At 41.0% G+C, this 17,914-nt stretch overlaps 2 protein-coding genes across 6 annotated transcripts in view; one reads left to right on the top strand and one right to left on the bottom strand.

The window, feature by feature from the left end:
- Positions 1-13,129, top strand: part of lrp2a (low density lipoprotein receptor-related protein 2a) — a 48,048-nt gene extending 34,919 nt beyond the window's left edge. For all 5 annotated transcript variants that reach the window (XM_028590776.1, XM_028590777.1, XM_028590778.1 and 2 more), the window contains 24 exons: positions 92-337; positions 559-687; positions 2,386-2,505; positions 5,068-5,184; positions 5,574-5,690; positions 5,809-5,946; positions 6,083-6,205; positions 6,324-6,452; positions 6,668-6,799; positions 6,929-7,060; positions 7,175-7,318; positions 7,413-7,578; positions 7,668-7,796; positions 7,931-8,154; positions 8,286-8,465; positions 9,023-9,142; positions 9,330-9,420; positions 9,596-9,663; positions 10,078-10,195; positions 10,330-10,450; positions 10,655-10,765; positions 11,256-11,372; positions 11,737-11,808; positions 12,091-13,129. In XM_028590776.1, the coding sequence (XP_028446577.1) occupies positions 92-337; positions 559-687; positions 2,386-2,505; positions 5,068-5,184; positions 5,574-5,690; positions 5,809-5,946; positions 6,083-6,205; positions 6,324-6,452; positions 6,668-6,799; positions 6,929-7,060; positions 7,175-7,318; positions 7,413-7,578; positions 7,668-7,796; positions 7,931-8,154; positions 8,286-8,465; positions 9,023-9,142; positions 9,330-9,420; positions 9,596-9,663; positions 10,078-10,195; positions 10,330-10,450; positions 10,655-10,765; positions 11,256-11,372; positions 11,737-11,808; positions 12,091-12,261 (3,215 nt within the window). In that variant the 3' untranslated portion in view covers positions 12,262-13,129. The remainder of the gene's footprint in view (positions 1-91; positions 338-558; positions 688-2,385; positions 2,506-5,067; positions 5,185-5,573; positions 5,691-5,808; positions 5,947-6,082; positions 6,206-6,323; positions 6,453-6,667; positions 6,800-6,928; positions 7,061-7,174; positions 7,319-7,412; positions 7,579-7,667; positions 7,797-7,930; positions 8,155-8,285; positions 8,466-9,022; positions 9,143-9,329; positions 9,421-9,595; positions 9,664-10,077; positions 10,196-10,329; positions 10,451-10,654; positions 10,766-11,255; positions 11,373-11,736; positions 11,809-12,090) is intronic.
- Positions 13,130-13,355: 226 nt separating this feature from the next.
- rdh1 (retinol dehydrogenase 1) lies at positions 13,356-17,454 on the bottom strand. The gene is made up of 5 exons (XM_028590448.1): positions 17,449-17,454; positions 15,851-16,181; positions 14,386-14,644; positions 13,681-13,844; positions 13,356-13,582 (listed from the first exon to the last, which is right to left on the bottom strand). Exons 1-5 carry the CDS (start codon positions 17,452-17,454, stop codon positions 13,356-13,358), a joined length of 987 nt encoding a protein of 328 aa, XP_028446249.1.
- Between the last annotated feature and the right edge of the window lie 460 nt (positions 17,455-17,914).

Below are 17,914 nucleotides of genomic sequence, written 5' to 3' on the forward strand. Positions count from 1 at the left end.
TTATTCATTTCTCCAAAATGGAGTGTATTCTTTGTGGCTCCCTTTTAGTCTCTGTTATGATATCTCTTATGACTTCATGTAAAAACTACAGCTTCACACCAGTGTGAAACCCACCAGTGGCAGTGTGCAAATAAGCGGTGTATCCCCGAGTCATGGCAGTGCGACGGCGAGGACGACTGTGGCGATCAGTCTGACGAGGACCCTGCCCACTGCTCCACCAGGACCTGTCGCCCGGGACAGTTCAAGTGCCGCAATGGACGCTGCATTCCCCAGAACTGGAAATGTGATGTCGATGATGATTGTGGTGACAACTCTGATGAACCGTTAGAGGAGTGTAGTAAGTAATACACACTTTTTCTTTTGTGCAATAACTCAGTCCCAATCTGAGTTCCATCAGAGCAGAAACTTTGATGTGGGTGAAGGCACATATTACATGAAGCTTAAACAAATTTTACATTTTGACTCCTTCTGGCATTAAATATCCATGTATTTTGATGTTTATAAAAGTACACCACTCTTTGTCTCCTTTACTTGACAACTGTGGTGTTTTCTCCACAGTGGGACCGGCTTATCGATGTGACAACCACACAGAGTTTGACTGCAAGACCAACTACCGCTGTGTGCCACTGTGGTCTGTTTGCAACGGCCACAATGACTGCAGGGACAACAGTGATGAGCAGGGCTGTGGTGAGTCTGTGACAAATATCCTTGAGACAGGGCTGAGGTCCTGTTGACATTGTCACAGTGACTTGAAGACTGATTTCAGAAGTCTCAGAATATTAAAACATTCACAGCATGGAAACAAGATTATGTGTTCAAGGAGTGAGGGGCAATTAGCCAACACCTCAGCCTCCTGTGGGACATTACACAGTGAGGTACTGGGAGGTGCTGATGGAGAGGGTTTCACCACTCACCCTCCCCCACCATTTGCCTCTCCCTAAGAGCACCACAGATTTATGAGCTGTCCGTTAATATGGTTCTACATATATGTGTGTGTGTGTGTGTGTGTGTGTGTGTGTGTGTGTGTGTGTGTGTGTGTGTGTGTGTGTGTTGTTGCGCTGTCCTTGCGTGGGGGCAGGGTTCACAACGAGTCTCTTTGTACTTTGCTACGATCCAAACACACTTGCCGCGGCCCTCCCGTCTCTTATCAGAGGCTCTCACTCCATTAGTGCCATGCCGGCGCAGGACGAAAGAGCCACGCTAATCTTCCTGTAAGAATGTAGCAGATGGGCCAGGTGGAGGGCTAGGAGGGCAGGACTAGCTAACACTGCGTTATCTTTGACCCCCAGCACTGTGTGGTAGAGATGGCTCAGACCATCTCTCCTCCACTCCTCTCCCGTCAGTGCTTCCCATCTCCTGCAGTCTTATCCTCTACAGACGCATACTAGCATGGATAGAGGTCACCCTAGGCACGCTGCTCTCCTCTTCTCTGACTGTTGCAGTTTAATTAAAAAACAAGATGAGTTTCATTTCAAACTGACATACCACCTCACATTGCACCTCCGTACTACAGTCCGTATGGGGACTTGAACCAGCAACCTCTCCCATTCCCAACCCAACTCCCTACGGACTGAGGTACTGCCACCCCTAAAAGTAAAAGATAAAGTTGGTAAATATCTTTTGTCCAAGCATCATATGCCTATTTGCGTTTATAAATACAAATCTAACCTCATCCTCCAAATACAAAAAGAATGCCGATGCCAAGTGCTCAATCTGTTTCAGGTGCACTAAGTCCAGCAAACCTTAAGGTGCTCTTTAAATTGAAACAAAGTTCGGTTACACTTTACTTGAAGGTATCTACATAAGAGTGACATAAACATTATGACATAACGCTTCTGTCATTAAGTGTCATTCAGTTTTTGTCATGACAAGTTAGGGTTAGGGTTATGCCGCGTTCTATTTACCTGGGAACTCGGAAACCGGAACTGGGAATGACGTCATACCCGAGTTGAACGCGTTCTATTTAAAAGTCGGATTTTCATTGTTTTCATTAGCTCTAGCCCGGTTAGCTATTGTTAGCAACCAGTTGATGACGCCGTTTTTTGTGCATGCAAACAGCGTAACAACATGTCCACAGATAGAAGTTGGACATGCCTGTGTGAACGACTGATTTAGTGACACAAATAAGACAGAAGTGCTTATAACTTTATGTTACTGCAGCTTTCACAACTGTTGGAGCCATGTTGGATTTTGAACTCGGGCTACTGCGAGGTTGTACGAGTGTACAGTGTCATGTGTTCATGACAGTGTCATGTCACTCTTATGTAGATACCTTCAAGTAAAGTGTTACCCAAAGTTTTTCAGGCGAGGAGAAACAATGTACTTAGTTGAGCATAATAATGCTGTTAAAGGATGACCAGTTTCATGTTCCTGCTCCTTTCCCAGATGAAGTGACCTGTGATCCTAATGGAGACTTCCGGTGTGACAACCACCGCTGCATCCCACTGAGATGGAGGTGTGACGGGGACGACGACTGCGGGGACAACTCTGACGAACGCAGCTGCAGTGAGTGCTGTTCACTGTCACTGATAAAGTTACATAGTTCAGCTGCGTTTCAGGTTTTAGTTTGAGAACTGACAAGAGTGTGAACAGTGAAAAAGCTGGGTACATTGTTTTGGTGTCATCTAAGTGTCTTTTAAGTAGTTTTACTTAGGGATTTAAGCTCAGCTTCTGTGAATTGTCCAAATGAAATGGGAGTGTTGATGGCTTAAGAATAGACCAGCTATAATTTTTATCAGACAGCAGGGAGGATTTCTAAGAGGCTTGACACTTCTGCCCGAGTGCTGTGATAGGTAGTCTTATCAGTTGCTAGAAAAACAGGCTGTCCTCAGTGTGTCAAAAAGAGGGAGTGAAAGAGTCTGTCACCCTTTGCCCTGGAGAATTTAAACATGTCTGAGAACATGCCAGTTAATAGAGATAATGTAGCTTCTCAAAGGAGAAACAGAGACTGGGGTTAAATCATGGTGGTACCGCTCCCCTTGTTGCTGTGATGCTGATGCCAGGGGAGTTTGTCTCCAGTGAACTCATGAGCTCACTGCAGTAACGGCTGCACATACAGCTTGTGTGAGTGTGGGTGTGAGGAGGAGAAAAATAATAGGCCGCATTTGGGGGTGCCACAAGGCTCGATTTTCGGACCGACTCTTTTCTCCCCCTACATCAATGACGTGGCTCTTGCTGTTGGGCACTCAAAAATCCACCTCTATGTTGACGACAATATCCGGTACACAACCGGCCCCCCATTGGATAACCATATCAAACCTCCAGGAGAGCTTCAATGCCACAGCACTCCTTCCTAAACCTCCAATTACTTCTAAACTCTGGCCAAACCAAGTTCATGCTTTTTAATCGATCACTGCCCACCCCTGCCCATCCGATTAGCATTACCACGCTCAATGGGCTGGAATTAGAAAATGTGACTGCGTACAAATACTTAGGTGTCTGGCTAGACAGTTCCCTCACCTTCCAGCAACACATGAAACAGCTTCAATCTAAAGTTAAGTCTAGGATCGTTTTTTTTATTCCGCAACAGGACCTCCTTCACTCACGCTGCCAAACTCGCTTTGGTGAAAATGACAATGTTACCAGTTCTCGATTTCAGTGATGTTATTTACAGAACTGCCTCTAACTCTCTCCTGTCAGAACTGGATGTTGTCTATCACAGTGCCATACGTTTTGTGATCAAAACCCCTCTTAACACCCACCACTGCAACCTCTAATGCCTAACTCATTGGTAACAACTCATTTACAAGTCCGTGCTAGGCAAAGTTCCGCCATACCTTATCATATCGTCATATCGCCCTACCCACCCGTAACCTCCGCTCAAGCAGTTACATCTCCTTGGTCACCCCAAAAGTGCACACCTCCTTCCAGTTCTCAGCTGCAAATGACTGGAATGAGCTACAAAAAACTCTGAATCTCAAAATCCTCATTCCACTAACTACCTTCAAAACACGCCTGAGCAAGCTGCACGTGCTAACTGTTCTCCATCATTCATGCATTGTTTTTACACATCCTATTCCACTGTCTCTGTCATGCCCCATTGCACATTTGTACATATCTGTTTATGCACTTTTGCACTTTGCATCTGCCGTGGCATGCAAAACTGTATTTCCCCCCACCATTGTTGTACTACCTTGTTATCACACTATTTTTTTTTATCTACTAATCACATCTATACCTACCTCACTATTTAGACCACTACTTGCACTAATTGTATATTGACTCTTTACCACACTTCAGCATTTAGATAGCTCTGTTTATTCATGCATATTGTGCTATGATTGATCAGCATCACTAGCTAGTCCACACTTCACACAAACTGTACATTGACTCTTTACTTTATCTCAGCATTTTATTATTCATACCGTGTGTTGTGTTATTTCTGATTCTACCTCACTACCTAGACAAACATTTGCACTAATGGTATATTGACTCTTTACTATATTCTGCATTTAAATAAACTGACTGTTCATATTCACTATGTTATTACTGACCCACATCACTAACTAGACTACATCTTGCATCTGTATATTGACTTCACAACTTCTCAGCATTCATATAGACTATCTATTTATATATACTGCGTTATAACCACAATTTAATTTGCACTAACTGTATTCTGGCTCTTCACTACATCATGTATATTATGTTATTACCTTCCCACAATCGCATTTCCATCGACGTACTTACTTACACCTCACTTTGGGGCGGCTTTGAACTGCCTACTGCCTATCTGTACCTTTGTAGCCTATTGCACTCTGTTTTCTTGTACTATATTGAACGTGAAACTGTATGTTGTTTTGAACGCTTACACTTTTCTTGGCCAGCTCGCCGTTGCAAATGAGAACCTGTTCTAAACGGCCTACCTGGTTAAATAAAGGTTAAATAATTTTTTTTTTAAAAACCCTTCACAGGTTTGAGAAATGTGTCAAAGTTGAATGAAAGACACACAAGAGCTTTTGACATCCATCGGATTAATGTGTCTGTGTTATGGAAGTTCAATAAACACAAAATGAACTTCTGCACTTGCTTGATTTCTCACTTTCTGTTTTTCATGTTTTCCCTCAGCTCCACGCGCATGCACAGAGAGCGAGTTTCGTTGTGAAAATCTCCGCTGCATTCCCGACCGTTGGGTCTGTGACCATGACAACGACTGTGAGGACAACTCGGATGAAAGGGACTGTGGTAAGTGGAGGCTCTTTGTTGGCCTGGTTGTTTGTGAGTAACGGAGGGCTGCACTAAACAGAGAAGCAAAACAACTTCACGTTTTGAAGCGTCGACAGACAGGACCACCAATAGTCATCTATTTAGTTTATTCACTCTGCTGAAACTGAGGAATTTCTTCCTTACAGTGCTGGCAGTACACTGTTTTAGAAGTTCAAGTTTCACTGAACATCACATATCAAGAAGTTATTCTAGATGAGATACATGAAATTAAAGAATATTTCCCAATGTAGGAATAAAGTCAAAAATGTGGGGATTTTGGGTGACAAAGAAGAAGCTAGTGCTCCCCTTTTCCATGAGTGGTGTGTAGTTGAATGTGAAGTAATAGTGCTGGTTTGGCTGTTTTGCAGAGTTGCGGACTTGTCATCCCGGTTACTTTCAGTGTGGCAGTGGACACTGTATCGCTGAACGCTTCAAATGCGATGGCAACGCCGACTGTCTGGACTATACAGATGAGACGTCTTGTCGTAAGTGTCCAGCATTGAGTATTTGTCACTTTTTGGTGATAATTATCACATAAAGAGAGTTTTATCATAAGTGAATGTAGCATGCACCACATGTTCTTTTTTTATCACTGACTTTCAGCGACCCGCTTTCCCAACGGCACATACTGCGCGCCCTTTCTGTTTGAGTGCAAAAACCACGTATGCGTCCAGTCTCATTGGAAATGTGACGGAGACAATGACTGTGGAGATAATTCAGACGAGGAGCTTCACCTCTGCTGTAAGAAGTGACATAAACACTCATAAAAATCCATGCTTATTAGATTCTTGCCAAGAACCTGGCAAACTTAATATTGACTCGCTATTTGTAAGTGAATGTGTTGAAGGTTTTCTTGAGAGTTTCTGTTCATCCACAGTGGAAATCCAGTGTGAGACTCCGTTCCGTTTCCGCTGTGACAACAACCGCTGCATCTACAGCCACGAGCTGTGTAACTCTGTTGATGACTGTGGTGACGGCTCTGATGAGAGACAGGAAAACTGTGAGTATGATAGTTTGTTTAGCTCATTCATCTACTCAAATGTATGTCAGGTTCTATTTTACTTTTTTAAACATGCATCTACAGCATCTCTTGAGTCGATATGTTTGTGTCCATCTAGGCCAAAGTCCCACTCATGGACCCTGTACAGATGATGAGTACAAATGCAGTAACGGACAATGCATCCCTCTGCAGTATGCCTGTGATGATTATGATGACTGTGGAGAACAGTCGGATGAGCTTGGCTGCCGTGAGTACATTAACAAAGAGCATGTTAGTAACAATGATGGATTGAAAAATTAAAAATATATTTTCAAACTTGCAGGTGTACTACAATTAAGATAAATAAAATAACTAGTTTCCAACTGAGTTAGCACAGTCAGTCCATTTAGTAGTAAGTTAAATGGACATACAGTTACCTACATGTTTGACATTCAGTGTGTTTTTTGTATTTGCTCCTGTCAGACCATGGCAGTGGACACACCTGCAGTAACAACATCTGTGAACACAACTGTACCGACCTGACGCAGGGAGGCATCATCTGTTCGTGCAGGCCCGGCTACAAGCCCAGAACGACAGAAAAACACACTTGTGAAGGTAAACGTCACATCAGTTAGTCGCGTCACGTACTCAACCCATTTCAACACTGACACAGAAGTAGTTTTCTACATTCAATTGATGTTTTTCTCTTTTTTTTTTCCATTGTTTATCTGCTTTTGGAAACAGACGTGAATGAGTGTGAGGTGTACGGCACGTGTCCTCAGCAGTGCAAAAACACGAAGGGCAGTTATGAGTGTTTTTGTGCTGAAGGCTTTCTCTCTTTTGGTGAGCCGCATGGGACAGAGTGCGCTGCCCAGGGTAAGACATTCACATGTAGAAGAGGATTCTTTACAAATGTTCCCTTTCATTAGTGTGTTAAGCCAAACTCTTGCATGCAACAATTGCATTCATTGGACCTTCATTTTTGTATAGGAAACCCACCGGTGCTGCTGTTGCCAGACAACATTCGCATCCGTCGTTTCAACCTGTCCTCTGAGCAGTATTCAGATTATGTGGACAACGCTGAACACATCCAAGCCTTAGACTACCTGTGGGATCCAGAGGGACAAGGACTCAGTAAGACTTCTACTCTAAACCTTTTAAGCCTGTTGTTGTTGTTAGTGCCAGTCAATATAAAAGTTTGGATAACCTTTATCCCCTGATGCTGTAGGTGTTGTGTACTGGACAGTTCTTGGTCGGGGTTCTCAGTTCGGCTCTGTCAAACGAGCCTACATGACCACATTTAACGATCACGGCAACAACCCAGTGAAAGAAGTGGATCTGAATCTGAGATACATCGCTAATCCTGACGGCATCGCTGTGGACTGGGTTGGGGGGTAATTCACCAAGATTATGATGTAACCATTCGCAGAGGATGCTTTAAATTCTCTTCAGTTGCTCAGTATGTATTTAAAACCTTTTACAGGCACATTTACTGGACAGATTCAGGCACCAATCGAATTGAAGTGGCCAAACTAGATGGGCGCTACAGGAAGTGGTTGATCCACACAGACCTGGACCAGCCCGCTGCTATTGTTGTCAATCCAGCAATCGGGTATGAGGATGTAGAGCTTTGGTGTAAAAAAGAATATGTTGTCTGCATCCTTAATTCCTTTGTACAGTATGAAGAGGTTTTGTAGCCGGACAAAAAGTAATGTTTTGTCTCTGTGATCATTTCTGTGTTGGCAGAATGATGTACTGGACAGACTGGGGCAGGAAACCCAGAATAGAATCAGCGTGGATGGACGGTCGGCACAGAGAGGTGCTGGTGAGCGAGGAGGACCTGGGCTGGCCTACTGGGCTGGCTCTGGACTATCTGAATGGGAATAGGATCTACTGGTGTGACTCCAAAGAAAACATCATTGAGTCCATGAAGCCTGATGGCACAGACAGGAAGATCGTCATATCAGGAGGTCCGAACAATTACAGCCAGTCTGCCGAAATACAAACAGATATGACGTTTTACGGACAGGACTAATATGTAGAGTATTTTATTCAAATAACAGCGGCGGTTATTTAAAGTATTGTGTTTTCTCTTTTTCAGACATTGGCCATCCCTACAGTCTGGATGTGTTTGAGGGGCACGTGTACTGGACAACAAAAGAGAAAGGTGAAGTGTGGAGGACTCACAAGTTTGGGAAAGGACATAAAGTCAAAGTTCTAACCATCAACCCCTGGCTCACTCAAGTCCGCATTTACCAGGAGCAGCGACACAACCAGTCAGGTCAGAACACAGAAGGATTCATATAAAGAGAAAAAAAGTTATTGTATGTCATGTTTACATAAAGTGATGTTGGATTATTGCTGACACACTCATGCTTAATGTAGTAGCCTGTAAAAAGGCTTGTAAGACATATTAAGAAAAGGTTCTCAGTATCTCACATTGTAAAACAAAAAATTATAAATGGATTTGACAACTTTATGCGGCAACTTTTGCAAATAATGACTATATTTTTTCTTTTCTTTTTTACACTTCATTCTGAGTATATTTACTACTTCAAACTAAAAGTACAGAAGAGAAGAGGAGCTAGTAATCAGCAGTTATGTTTTGAAAATGTATTTAACAAGGAAAACTTCATTGAGAGTAACAATCTTTTTTCCATTTTTCCTGACCAAGAAAGACAGCAATAACAAATAGTTACAGACTAACAACATAAGATAGATAACACAAAGTATGCCTCGGAATCAAAACAGTGCACAATGCTATTATAAAAAAGAAATTATTAAATCCATGCTCTGAACAATATCTTAGTTTTATTCTTTGTGCTCTTTCCTCTTCAGTACCCAACCCTTGTAAGAATGTGTGCAGTCATCTCTGTCTCCTCCGGCCTGGTGGATACACCTGCGCCTGCCCTCAAGGGTCCTCTCCGGTGCAGTTTGACTCCAATGAATGTGATGCAGGTAAACAACAGCCTGAGTGCATCTGCTGCCTGCACTCTTTGTGTTGGCCGCTGTGGTTGCATCATCACTTTGCATTTGTTAACCCATTCTACATATGTGCCTGGCTGCTCCTGTGTGGTTTTGTGAAACTGTGGTGTGATATTGTTTTGTTGTTGATTGTGTGTATGCCTGGCTTTTGCTCCTGCAGCCATTGAGCCACCCGTTGTAATGCCCCCTGCATGTAGATGCATGAATGGTGGAACCTGCTACACTGATGAAGGCGGGCTGCCCAAGTGCAAGTGAGTTTAGTAGTAGGTGCCGTTCACACCGGTGATTGATTGGTTGATTGGTTGATTGGTTGATTGATTAATTGATTCTCCATCAGTCATATCCAGTAATGCCTGAAATTCTACTTTTTCTAAATATACTTCAAGATGTTGTTTACCTATGTAAGAAAATGATGACTTTCTGCAGATGTCCATACGGTTATCTGGGCAGCTATTGTGAGATGGGGAAGTCAAGGGGCGCTCCAGCAGGAACAGGTACTGTAATTCGCCCATTATCTAAGCTACACTTTGTCTCTGCTTTAACTTGAAGTGTCTACTAAACTAATTCTAAAATCAAACAAAATAATTGGAGTCCTCTACACATGCACTGGTTGACATGCGGGACCTGCTGCACAATATCATCTGTTGGCTTTACAAAAACAGTCTGCCTCAGCAATTACTGAAGATGTTGACTTGCCAAAATCACACATTTCCTTAATAAATAGCCATGTAATACTTCAACTGATCACTGTTTAACTTCTCTAATGGTTTAGCAAACTAATGGGTCATCCAAGGCCATGAACAGTTAAGGACTAGTCAGCAAAATGTTTAATAGGAATGTTTATAATCAGCACATTATTGCAAGTGTCTAAAATGCATACAACTAAATATTTTCTACCTTTTCTGCAGCTGTGGCTGTTCTACTGGCAGTTATTATCATCCTGATCACTGGAGCTTTGGCTGTCGGGGTTTTCCTCAACTACAAACGAACAGGATCTTTCATCCCCTCCATACCCAAACTACCCAGGTATCTTGGTACTCTTGTTTTTGATTCTCTTTTTGACTCTCTGTTTTTTTGTGCTTACAAAAAATACTGTACTACAGTTAATGCATGCAGAATTTAGATCAAAGTTCAAATTGAAGTGTTTTGTTTTTATCTAGCCTCAGCAGCCTGGTGAAATCCGGTGACACAGGGAATGGGGTGACGTTTCGCTCGGGTGATAATGTTGATCTCGGACCATCACACATTGGAGTGTCATTCATTGACACAGCTATGCAGATGGTGAGTCCTTGAAGGATGCTTTATTAGCAGTTAATATTCACTAAAAGTGTACTATCAGCATTTCTGACTCACAAACTAGTGCATTCTAGCATAGTGCAACTAGCATTCCTTCTAGAACTGCTTGTGTCAGCAGCAGTTGGGAAAGAAATGTATATGTCTTTAATGACTGTGAATATCAATTTTATCAAAATGATATCCCTATAGGACGATAATTTCGCCATGGAATCTGGGAGGCAGCCAATCACGTTTGAGAACCCGTTATACGCCACAGCTCCTGGAGCGTCCGGTGATCCTGCTGTCATTCATGCCACACAGGTACTAAATGAATGAGGGATTTTGTTTTTATTTCCCACATTAATCCCACATGTAAACTAAGACTTCCAGCAGTTGACACTTTCCAAAGAAGCATTGCTGCAAACCACATACTGCACATGGTTCCGTTGCTTTCATCATTTCAGCATCTTCCAATAGAAAGTAATCTCTTTTTAGTTTTTTTAGTAAAATACCCACACACTGCTGTGTCGTTCCAAATGTTTTTTTTTTTCATTCCACATGGGCATGACAGCTTCATTAGGTCCTTGGGAAAACGGTTTGAGGTCAAAACATTGTCATGTCCATGTAGAATTAAAGAAAAATCTGTCAGATAATCGTTCTCCAGCACCTTCAGAGAATATATGGATGTACTGTACGTGCGCCTCCTGATTATTTTATTAAACTATCAAAATGAAAGAAAATATTATTAGTTAAGCCAATAAGATCATCGTCATGGCTGATGAAACTGACATGACAACCTACTTCTTAACAGGTGACTGTTAATGTGAGTGGCGAACAGTTGGAGAACAAGTTTGTGAACCCGGCGTATCACGAAGATCAGAGTGCGGGCGTTGTGAACGCATCTTCTGTCAGCACCAAACCTGTGCAGGTGAGTCAAATATACAGTATGTCCATATAACACTAAGCTAAATTATTATTATGTTTTTATTTAGCGCTTTTCTAGTCTTAACGACTACTCAAAGCGCTTTTACATAGTACAGGAACCATTCACACACATTCATACACTGTGGCCGAGGCTGCCATACAAGGTGTCACCTGCTCATCAGATAAACATTCACACACATTTACACTCCGATGCACAGCATCGGGGACAACTCAGGGTTCAGTGTCTTGCCCAAGGGTACTTCGATATGGGACTGCAGGGCCAGGGATCAAACCACCAACCTTCCAATTGACAAGCGACTGCTCTACCAATGAGGCACAGCCACCTCACTGTTTGTGCTTGTTTGCAGGAGTCAAAGTGGAGCCTTTTCAAGCGAAAATTAATGCCAAGTACCACATTTGAAAACCCTTCATATTCAGAGGTAAGTTTGGACATGGGAGTCACAATGAAAAATGTTAGTTACTTGTGTTTGGACCCCGAAGTGCAGAGACAGGAGACAGCGAGCGATTCAAGGGTGTGTATTAACAAAAAGTCACTTCACAGGGAAGGCTGCAGTCAAGGGCTGGCCCAGAGGAGGGGACAAATGAAAAAACACCCAAACACAAAATACACACAACCATGACAGAAGATTTTTTTTAGGACACCAGTTACAAAATAGAAAGTACAGGTATTGTTTCGGCTTACCCTCTGCATTGTTTTACAGATGAAGGATGAAAAGCCTGTAGGAAGCCCTGGGGACTCTTCTGCCCCTGAGCCCTCTCCGTTTGTCCCCCCCGCCAAACTTCAGAAGAGGGATCGTCCGAGCACCTTTTCGCCAACGGAGGACAGTTTCAAAGACACAGCCAACCTCGTGAAAGAGGACAGCGACGTATAACCCCCCTCTCACCGACGGGAATTGAGAAAAAGAAACACACTTTGCACAGAATTTATTTTTTTATGCAGTCTGTGTACACAAACTTGATTGTTTTAGGAAAAGAGAAATACATTTCTACAGAATGAAGAAAAAAAGTCTTCTGTGACTATGCCTTCTGACATTTCTTATGCCAATTCTTGTGTTAATGTTTTCTTTATTCTGATGTACAATATGTATATCTTTGCACTGAAGCTGCTGATAGAAATGTTGATAAATAAGTTGTATATTTGTAAATTTGAACAGTAAGATTTTGTCAAAATATCTGAAATAGATCCTATGAATAGTTTAACATAAACACAATTACACAGATAATAAAAATGTGAGCTGCATTCTGAATGTACAGTACTTATATGATCGAAGGTTATTAGAGAAATGTGTGATGTGAATGATATTTTTTTTTGCCACTGAACAAAACTGAAGATGTATTTACTTCATCATTCATGTTTATATACCTCATTTCAGGGCTGGAAACTAAACAAAATCAAGACTAAAATAATTGGATTTTATCTTAGGCCATTCAATTTTTCAAAGATATGTGCTCCAGTATAAACAGATGCATAAAATATGTGTGCAAAGCATACTCGTTGTACCTAATCAAACTCATTATGTTCCCTGACTTTATGACTTTGAATCAACGTGATCACTTTTTTTTAGTAATGATATTGGAACAATGGCCAAAATCATTTGGAGCAATACTTGAACATGCCCGTGTTTGTTTTGCATGGAAATTAATTGATGTAGTTGATTATCTTGAAAAAGCAACACATGACCTGAGGATGCAGATGTAAATGGCTGTTTTTTAAACATGGTGAATAAATTCTTAACTTTACAGAATGATTTATTTTGTATCATAATGAGGACAAATAAAAACTGTATCTGTGATCATCTACAACATGCCCATATATGGTTTAAATTGCTGCTGCTGAGACATGAAATTAATACATTTCCTATTTTGTAACACAGTCTTGACACTTTTTAAAAGAACTTTTGTCACAATATATTTTATCGTTTTCACAAAATTATCTGTCATACTGTTCAGTTCAGTGTCAGGCCTGTTAGACATGTCTTTTATCCTTAGGTAAAGGAAGAAGCGCATTGATAACAAAGTCTGACACAAAAGAAGGGAGGTAGGACAGAGGAATCCAAAAAAACTTGGCATCCCAGCCTGCGCCATAACGTGTGCGTGGGAAGCGAGCGGTCAGTGCGTGCTCCATACACCTGGTCACCTTAGAGATATCTGGACTGCACAAGATGCCCATAGAGAATTCCTGAGCTTTCACATCTGACAGGGAAAAACAAAGCAGAGGAGTCATTCAGATTCAATTCCTATTTTTTTGACACTATTTGTTGCTGAATGCCATCAACTGTACTTCCACTCACAGTCATCCAAGTATGTGTCTCCATAGGAGTCTTTGACATCTTGAGGGAGACGGGTCCACAGTCTCTTCTGGTCAGCTTCAATAAGATCTAGTCTGGTGACACCTGTCTTGAAGAAACCCGGCTCAATAATGCTCACTTTGATGCCAAAGTGCTGCATGTCCCTCCTGGGCAGAAGAAGCAGAACATTGGGTTTCCTTAGTGTAGCTGGACAGCTTTATATTGTCTGTTTTCCTTTAAAAGTAGGCTTATGTCATGTAAAAAAAAAGTAATAATAATTGTCAGTCTTTTGCAAGTAAACGCAGTGGTAGAAAGTAACAACCATAAATACATTTACTCAAGTACTGTACTGAAATACAATTTTGAGATAATTGTACTTGACTTAAGTATTTCCATCTCATACATCTTCATACATCTACAGTACTTCACTACATTTCAGAGACGAATATTGTACTTTTTACTTCACTACATTTATTTAAAAGCCATAGTTGCTAAATTTTATAGTTAAGAGCTTACATTGAAAAACATAATAAGCTTATGAAACTCATTGTTAAAGATTAAATCAGAGGCAATCACTACTACTAAATCACCTACTGGGAAAAACTGTGAATGTGTGCTTAACATGCAGGTTTTTGTTTTGTTTATAATAACCCATTTGCAGAATTTCCTGTCACAGAGAATGTGATGAATATGTTTTCTTCCCACTACCTGAGGCTGTCGGAGAAGGCTTCCACTCCCCATTTGGACAGGCAGTACCCTCCACCAGTGAGAGACAGTCTGCCCAAAATACTGGCCGTATTTACCACCCTGCCGTGGGCCTTTTTCAGCAGAGGCAGAAACTGGAGGGTCACCTCAATAACTCCAATCAGATTCACATCTAAAACCTTTGTGAAATCCTCTAACTGCATCCAGTCTGTTGGACCGATGGGGACGGACCTGCCGGCATTATTCACCAGACCCCACAGACCTGCAGAGAAAAGAGGCAGGAACGTTACCAACTTCTGATCTCTCTTTTGTTGATAGAAGAGGATATTTTTGAGTTATTATCTTCACAAATATCAGAAATATCTTTGCAGTTACAACTGGCTTGATTCATTCCTCATCAATATACGTACATCTATAGTTTAGAGTGCTTTATACTGTATGCCTCATCTGACCAGCAGCAAACTGTCTGAATTAAAAGCTAAAAAAGGTCTTGATCTACCTGTTTTTTTCACATTACATACTTTTGCACACTACAGATATTTACAATCTGTACATTTTATCTAAACCACTGATTGTTCTGCACTAATCTCTAATTCTTGGTATCTTTGCACCGCATTTAACACATTAAGCGGAAGCCTTCCTCCCTCTGTAAACTCAGTTGTGTATATTGTTTTATGTATTTGTATACTAATAAATTATAATTTCCATTATGGATTCATCTGCCAATCATTTTCTCAATTAATGGATTCGTTGACCTATAAAAATGTAAAAATAATATAAATAAATAATTTTGAAGAACCCAAGGTGACATTTTTAAACGACCTTTTTCATCTGTAATTTATGTGTGTATGCATTTATATTTGTTTCCATGACACATGACCTAAAATTACCTAATCTTATTCTCATTCTGTTTTCATGTTTCTTTATTTTGCTGCACTGAAACCAGAACAGAAAGAACAGAAACTCTTCTACACATGCTCTTGATGAATAAGGTCTGATTCTGAAAAGTTATATCATTTTCTATAAAATATGGCTGATTTTCCCCAGAGGTAATGATGGTGGAATGAGACTAATCCAATCAGTACATAGAACATACTGTATAGTGTTTGGGAGTTATCTCCACTACTCAACCACACACGAGAGACCAGGCATATTCACTACTTCCAATAAAGTAAAGTCTAAAAAGCTTTTAAAAGGTTTACACTCAGGTCAGGATAAACTCTGAATCAAATCTGTAGTTCAGATTTATGTTTGGAGAATCTTTACTGCGTTCCTGGCTTTAAAATATGCAGACTATGAGGTAAGTATGTTCTCCCTGCTCTTTACAAAATAGAGTGTGCTAAACATATCAGTAGGAGGATGATGAGTTGATGATGGGATGGTCCAGGTTGCCTTTATCTCTCCCAGTGCCTCACTCTGACTGGCACCCTATCTGTGTGTACCCCCTGCTGCTTTCCGCCTGGCTCACCTCGCTCTCCGACTTCTTTGCTCACAAACTCCACCGCCCTCCTGATAGTCGCACTGTCTGTAACATTCAGCATGAGAGTCTTCAGTCTGGGGGAGGCCGCTGTTGCCAAATCTGTTGCACCTTTCTCTGTGAGACATGCAGCCATGACGTGGAAGCCTTTTCTATCCAGCTGCCTGGCCAGCAGATTCCCAAAGCCGCTGTCACAGCCTGTGATGAATACATGCTTCTGGCTGAAGCCATCAACCTTGTAGGAATCTCTGATGTACCAGCGGATGACAGCAAGAGTGGACAGAAGTAGAGCACAGCTTAAGGCCAGGTGTGACAGGATTGCCTAAAACACACAATCCAAGGCTTTGACTTCATGCCTCTCTTTTTTTTCTAAATATTCTACACACATTCTCTGTAAAATGTAAATAAAAAAGTGAATATTTATGCAAAGAGTGCAAACTAAGAGAAATCAACTTACCTCTAATAAATATATCGTCAGACTGGCAGTTGACACCTGAGTGAAGAAACTTGAGATGTATTTCTTCAGTTCAAAACGTTTAAGATCGCATACACAGAAGCATGATGATTACCATTGAACAACCCCTTCCCATCCTCATTATCCCTTATCCATAGATGTAATAAGCAGCAATAAACCTGCCAACCACAGAGGCCTCCGAAGGCCCAATAGGCTGTTTTTATATGTCAGTTGGTTTGTAATAATGTGATTAACTTCACATTTACTTGGGGATATGCGCCACTAACAAAGACACGTTATTGGAATTAAAGAGCAACGTAACCCCTCATTTAACTTGAACACTCACCCCTTCACATAATCAAAAAAAAAAAAGTCAAACTCATAGGTCTGCCTCAAAATGTGCATGGTGCATGTTCCTGAACAAATGTGTTTAACCAGAGCTAATTTCTGCTCCAGCGCCATCTAGTGGCAGTGGGTAAATCTGGTCATGGCAGTAATGCACACTAGACATGATACTTCCAATATTTTAAACTAAAAGCAGGGTTTATATATCTATTTTGTATCCCTCATATCAACTGATTAAACGTGAATCCCTTACTTAATAACATAATATAATAATGATAATATAACCATATTATACCTTCACCAAATCTCTGAAGGAAATATTGTATTTCTTTTCTCTAATATATTTATCTGACATTTTTTGCATAATGAGTCCTTGAGTGAATGAGTGCTTCTTCTGATACTTTAAGTAGGCTACATTTTCTAAAGCCTTTTTGCATTGTGCTTACAACTTTTACTTAAGTGAAGGATCTGAATAGACCTTTTTCACGGCAGACATGTTGACATGTCATAATAGGAAAAGCACATGTATTCCAAACCATTAATGATGGCTGCATTCCACTTAGGAGAGGCCCTGGTATTGTTCATGCTGACTCACTGAAATAGCTTACTGGAACACTTGATGGAACTGAGCCATTTTAAGGTTAAGGTTATCAATTTCAGCTGTGCTTTTCCTACTATGACAAGTCAAAAATGTCTGCTGTGAAAAAGGTCCATATCCACTGTGCTATAATAACACGTGCACTGAATTTTGTTTGTGATGGTTTACATATCACAAAAAAAACCTATTCACCTCCATTGTGCTGGGTTGTAGCAGTGGGGATAAAACCAAGCCTACATGCATAGTTTAACACCACAAAAGGTAAGTGGGAAAACTTTCGTTTTTGATGAACTTATCCTTTAATGCAACAATATCTCTCAACCATCAGATGGCATCAGATCTCATTAAGCTGGTCCCTGTAAAAATAATAAATCGTTTAATTGTGTCTTTTCTTTAATTTTAAAGGAAGTTAAGGTTATATCCAGATTCTGTTTGGGAGCTCCTACAGTTCCCACTGCAAGACTTTCAAAGTCGCCAGTTCGCTGTACTATTTCATACATTAGCTACCTGACTGGGCTCACACCATAGTTGCATAATTATAATAACTGTATGATTCACAGTCGCACCAGACTGTGAGTCATACAGTTATTATAATTATGCATCGCACACACACACTCTCTCTCTCTCTCTCTCTCTCTCTCTCTCTCTCTCTCAATAA

This window comes from Perca flavescens, chromosome 11 (assembly GCF_004354835.1).
Source record: "Perca flavescens isolate YP-PL-M2 chromosome 11, PFLA_1.0, whole genome shotgun sequence".
Lineage (NCBI taxonomy): Eukaryota > Metazoa > Chordata > Actinopteri > Perciformes > Percidae > Perca > Perca flavescens.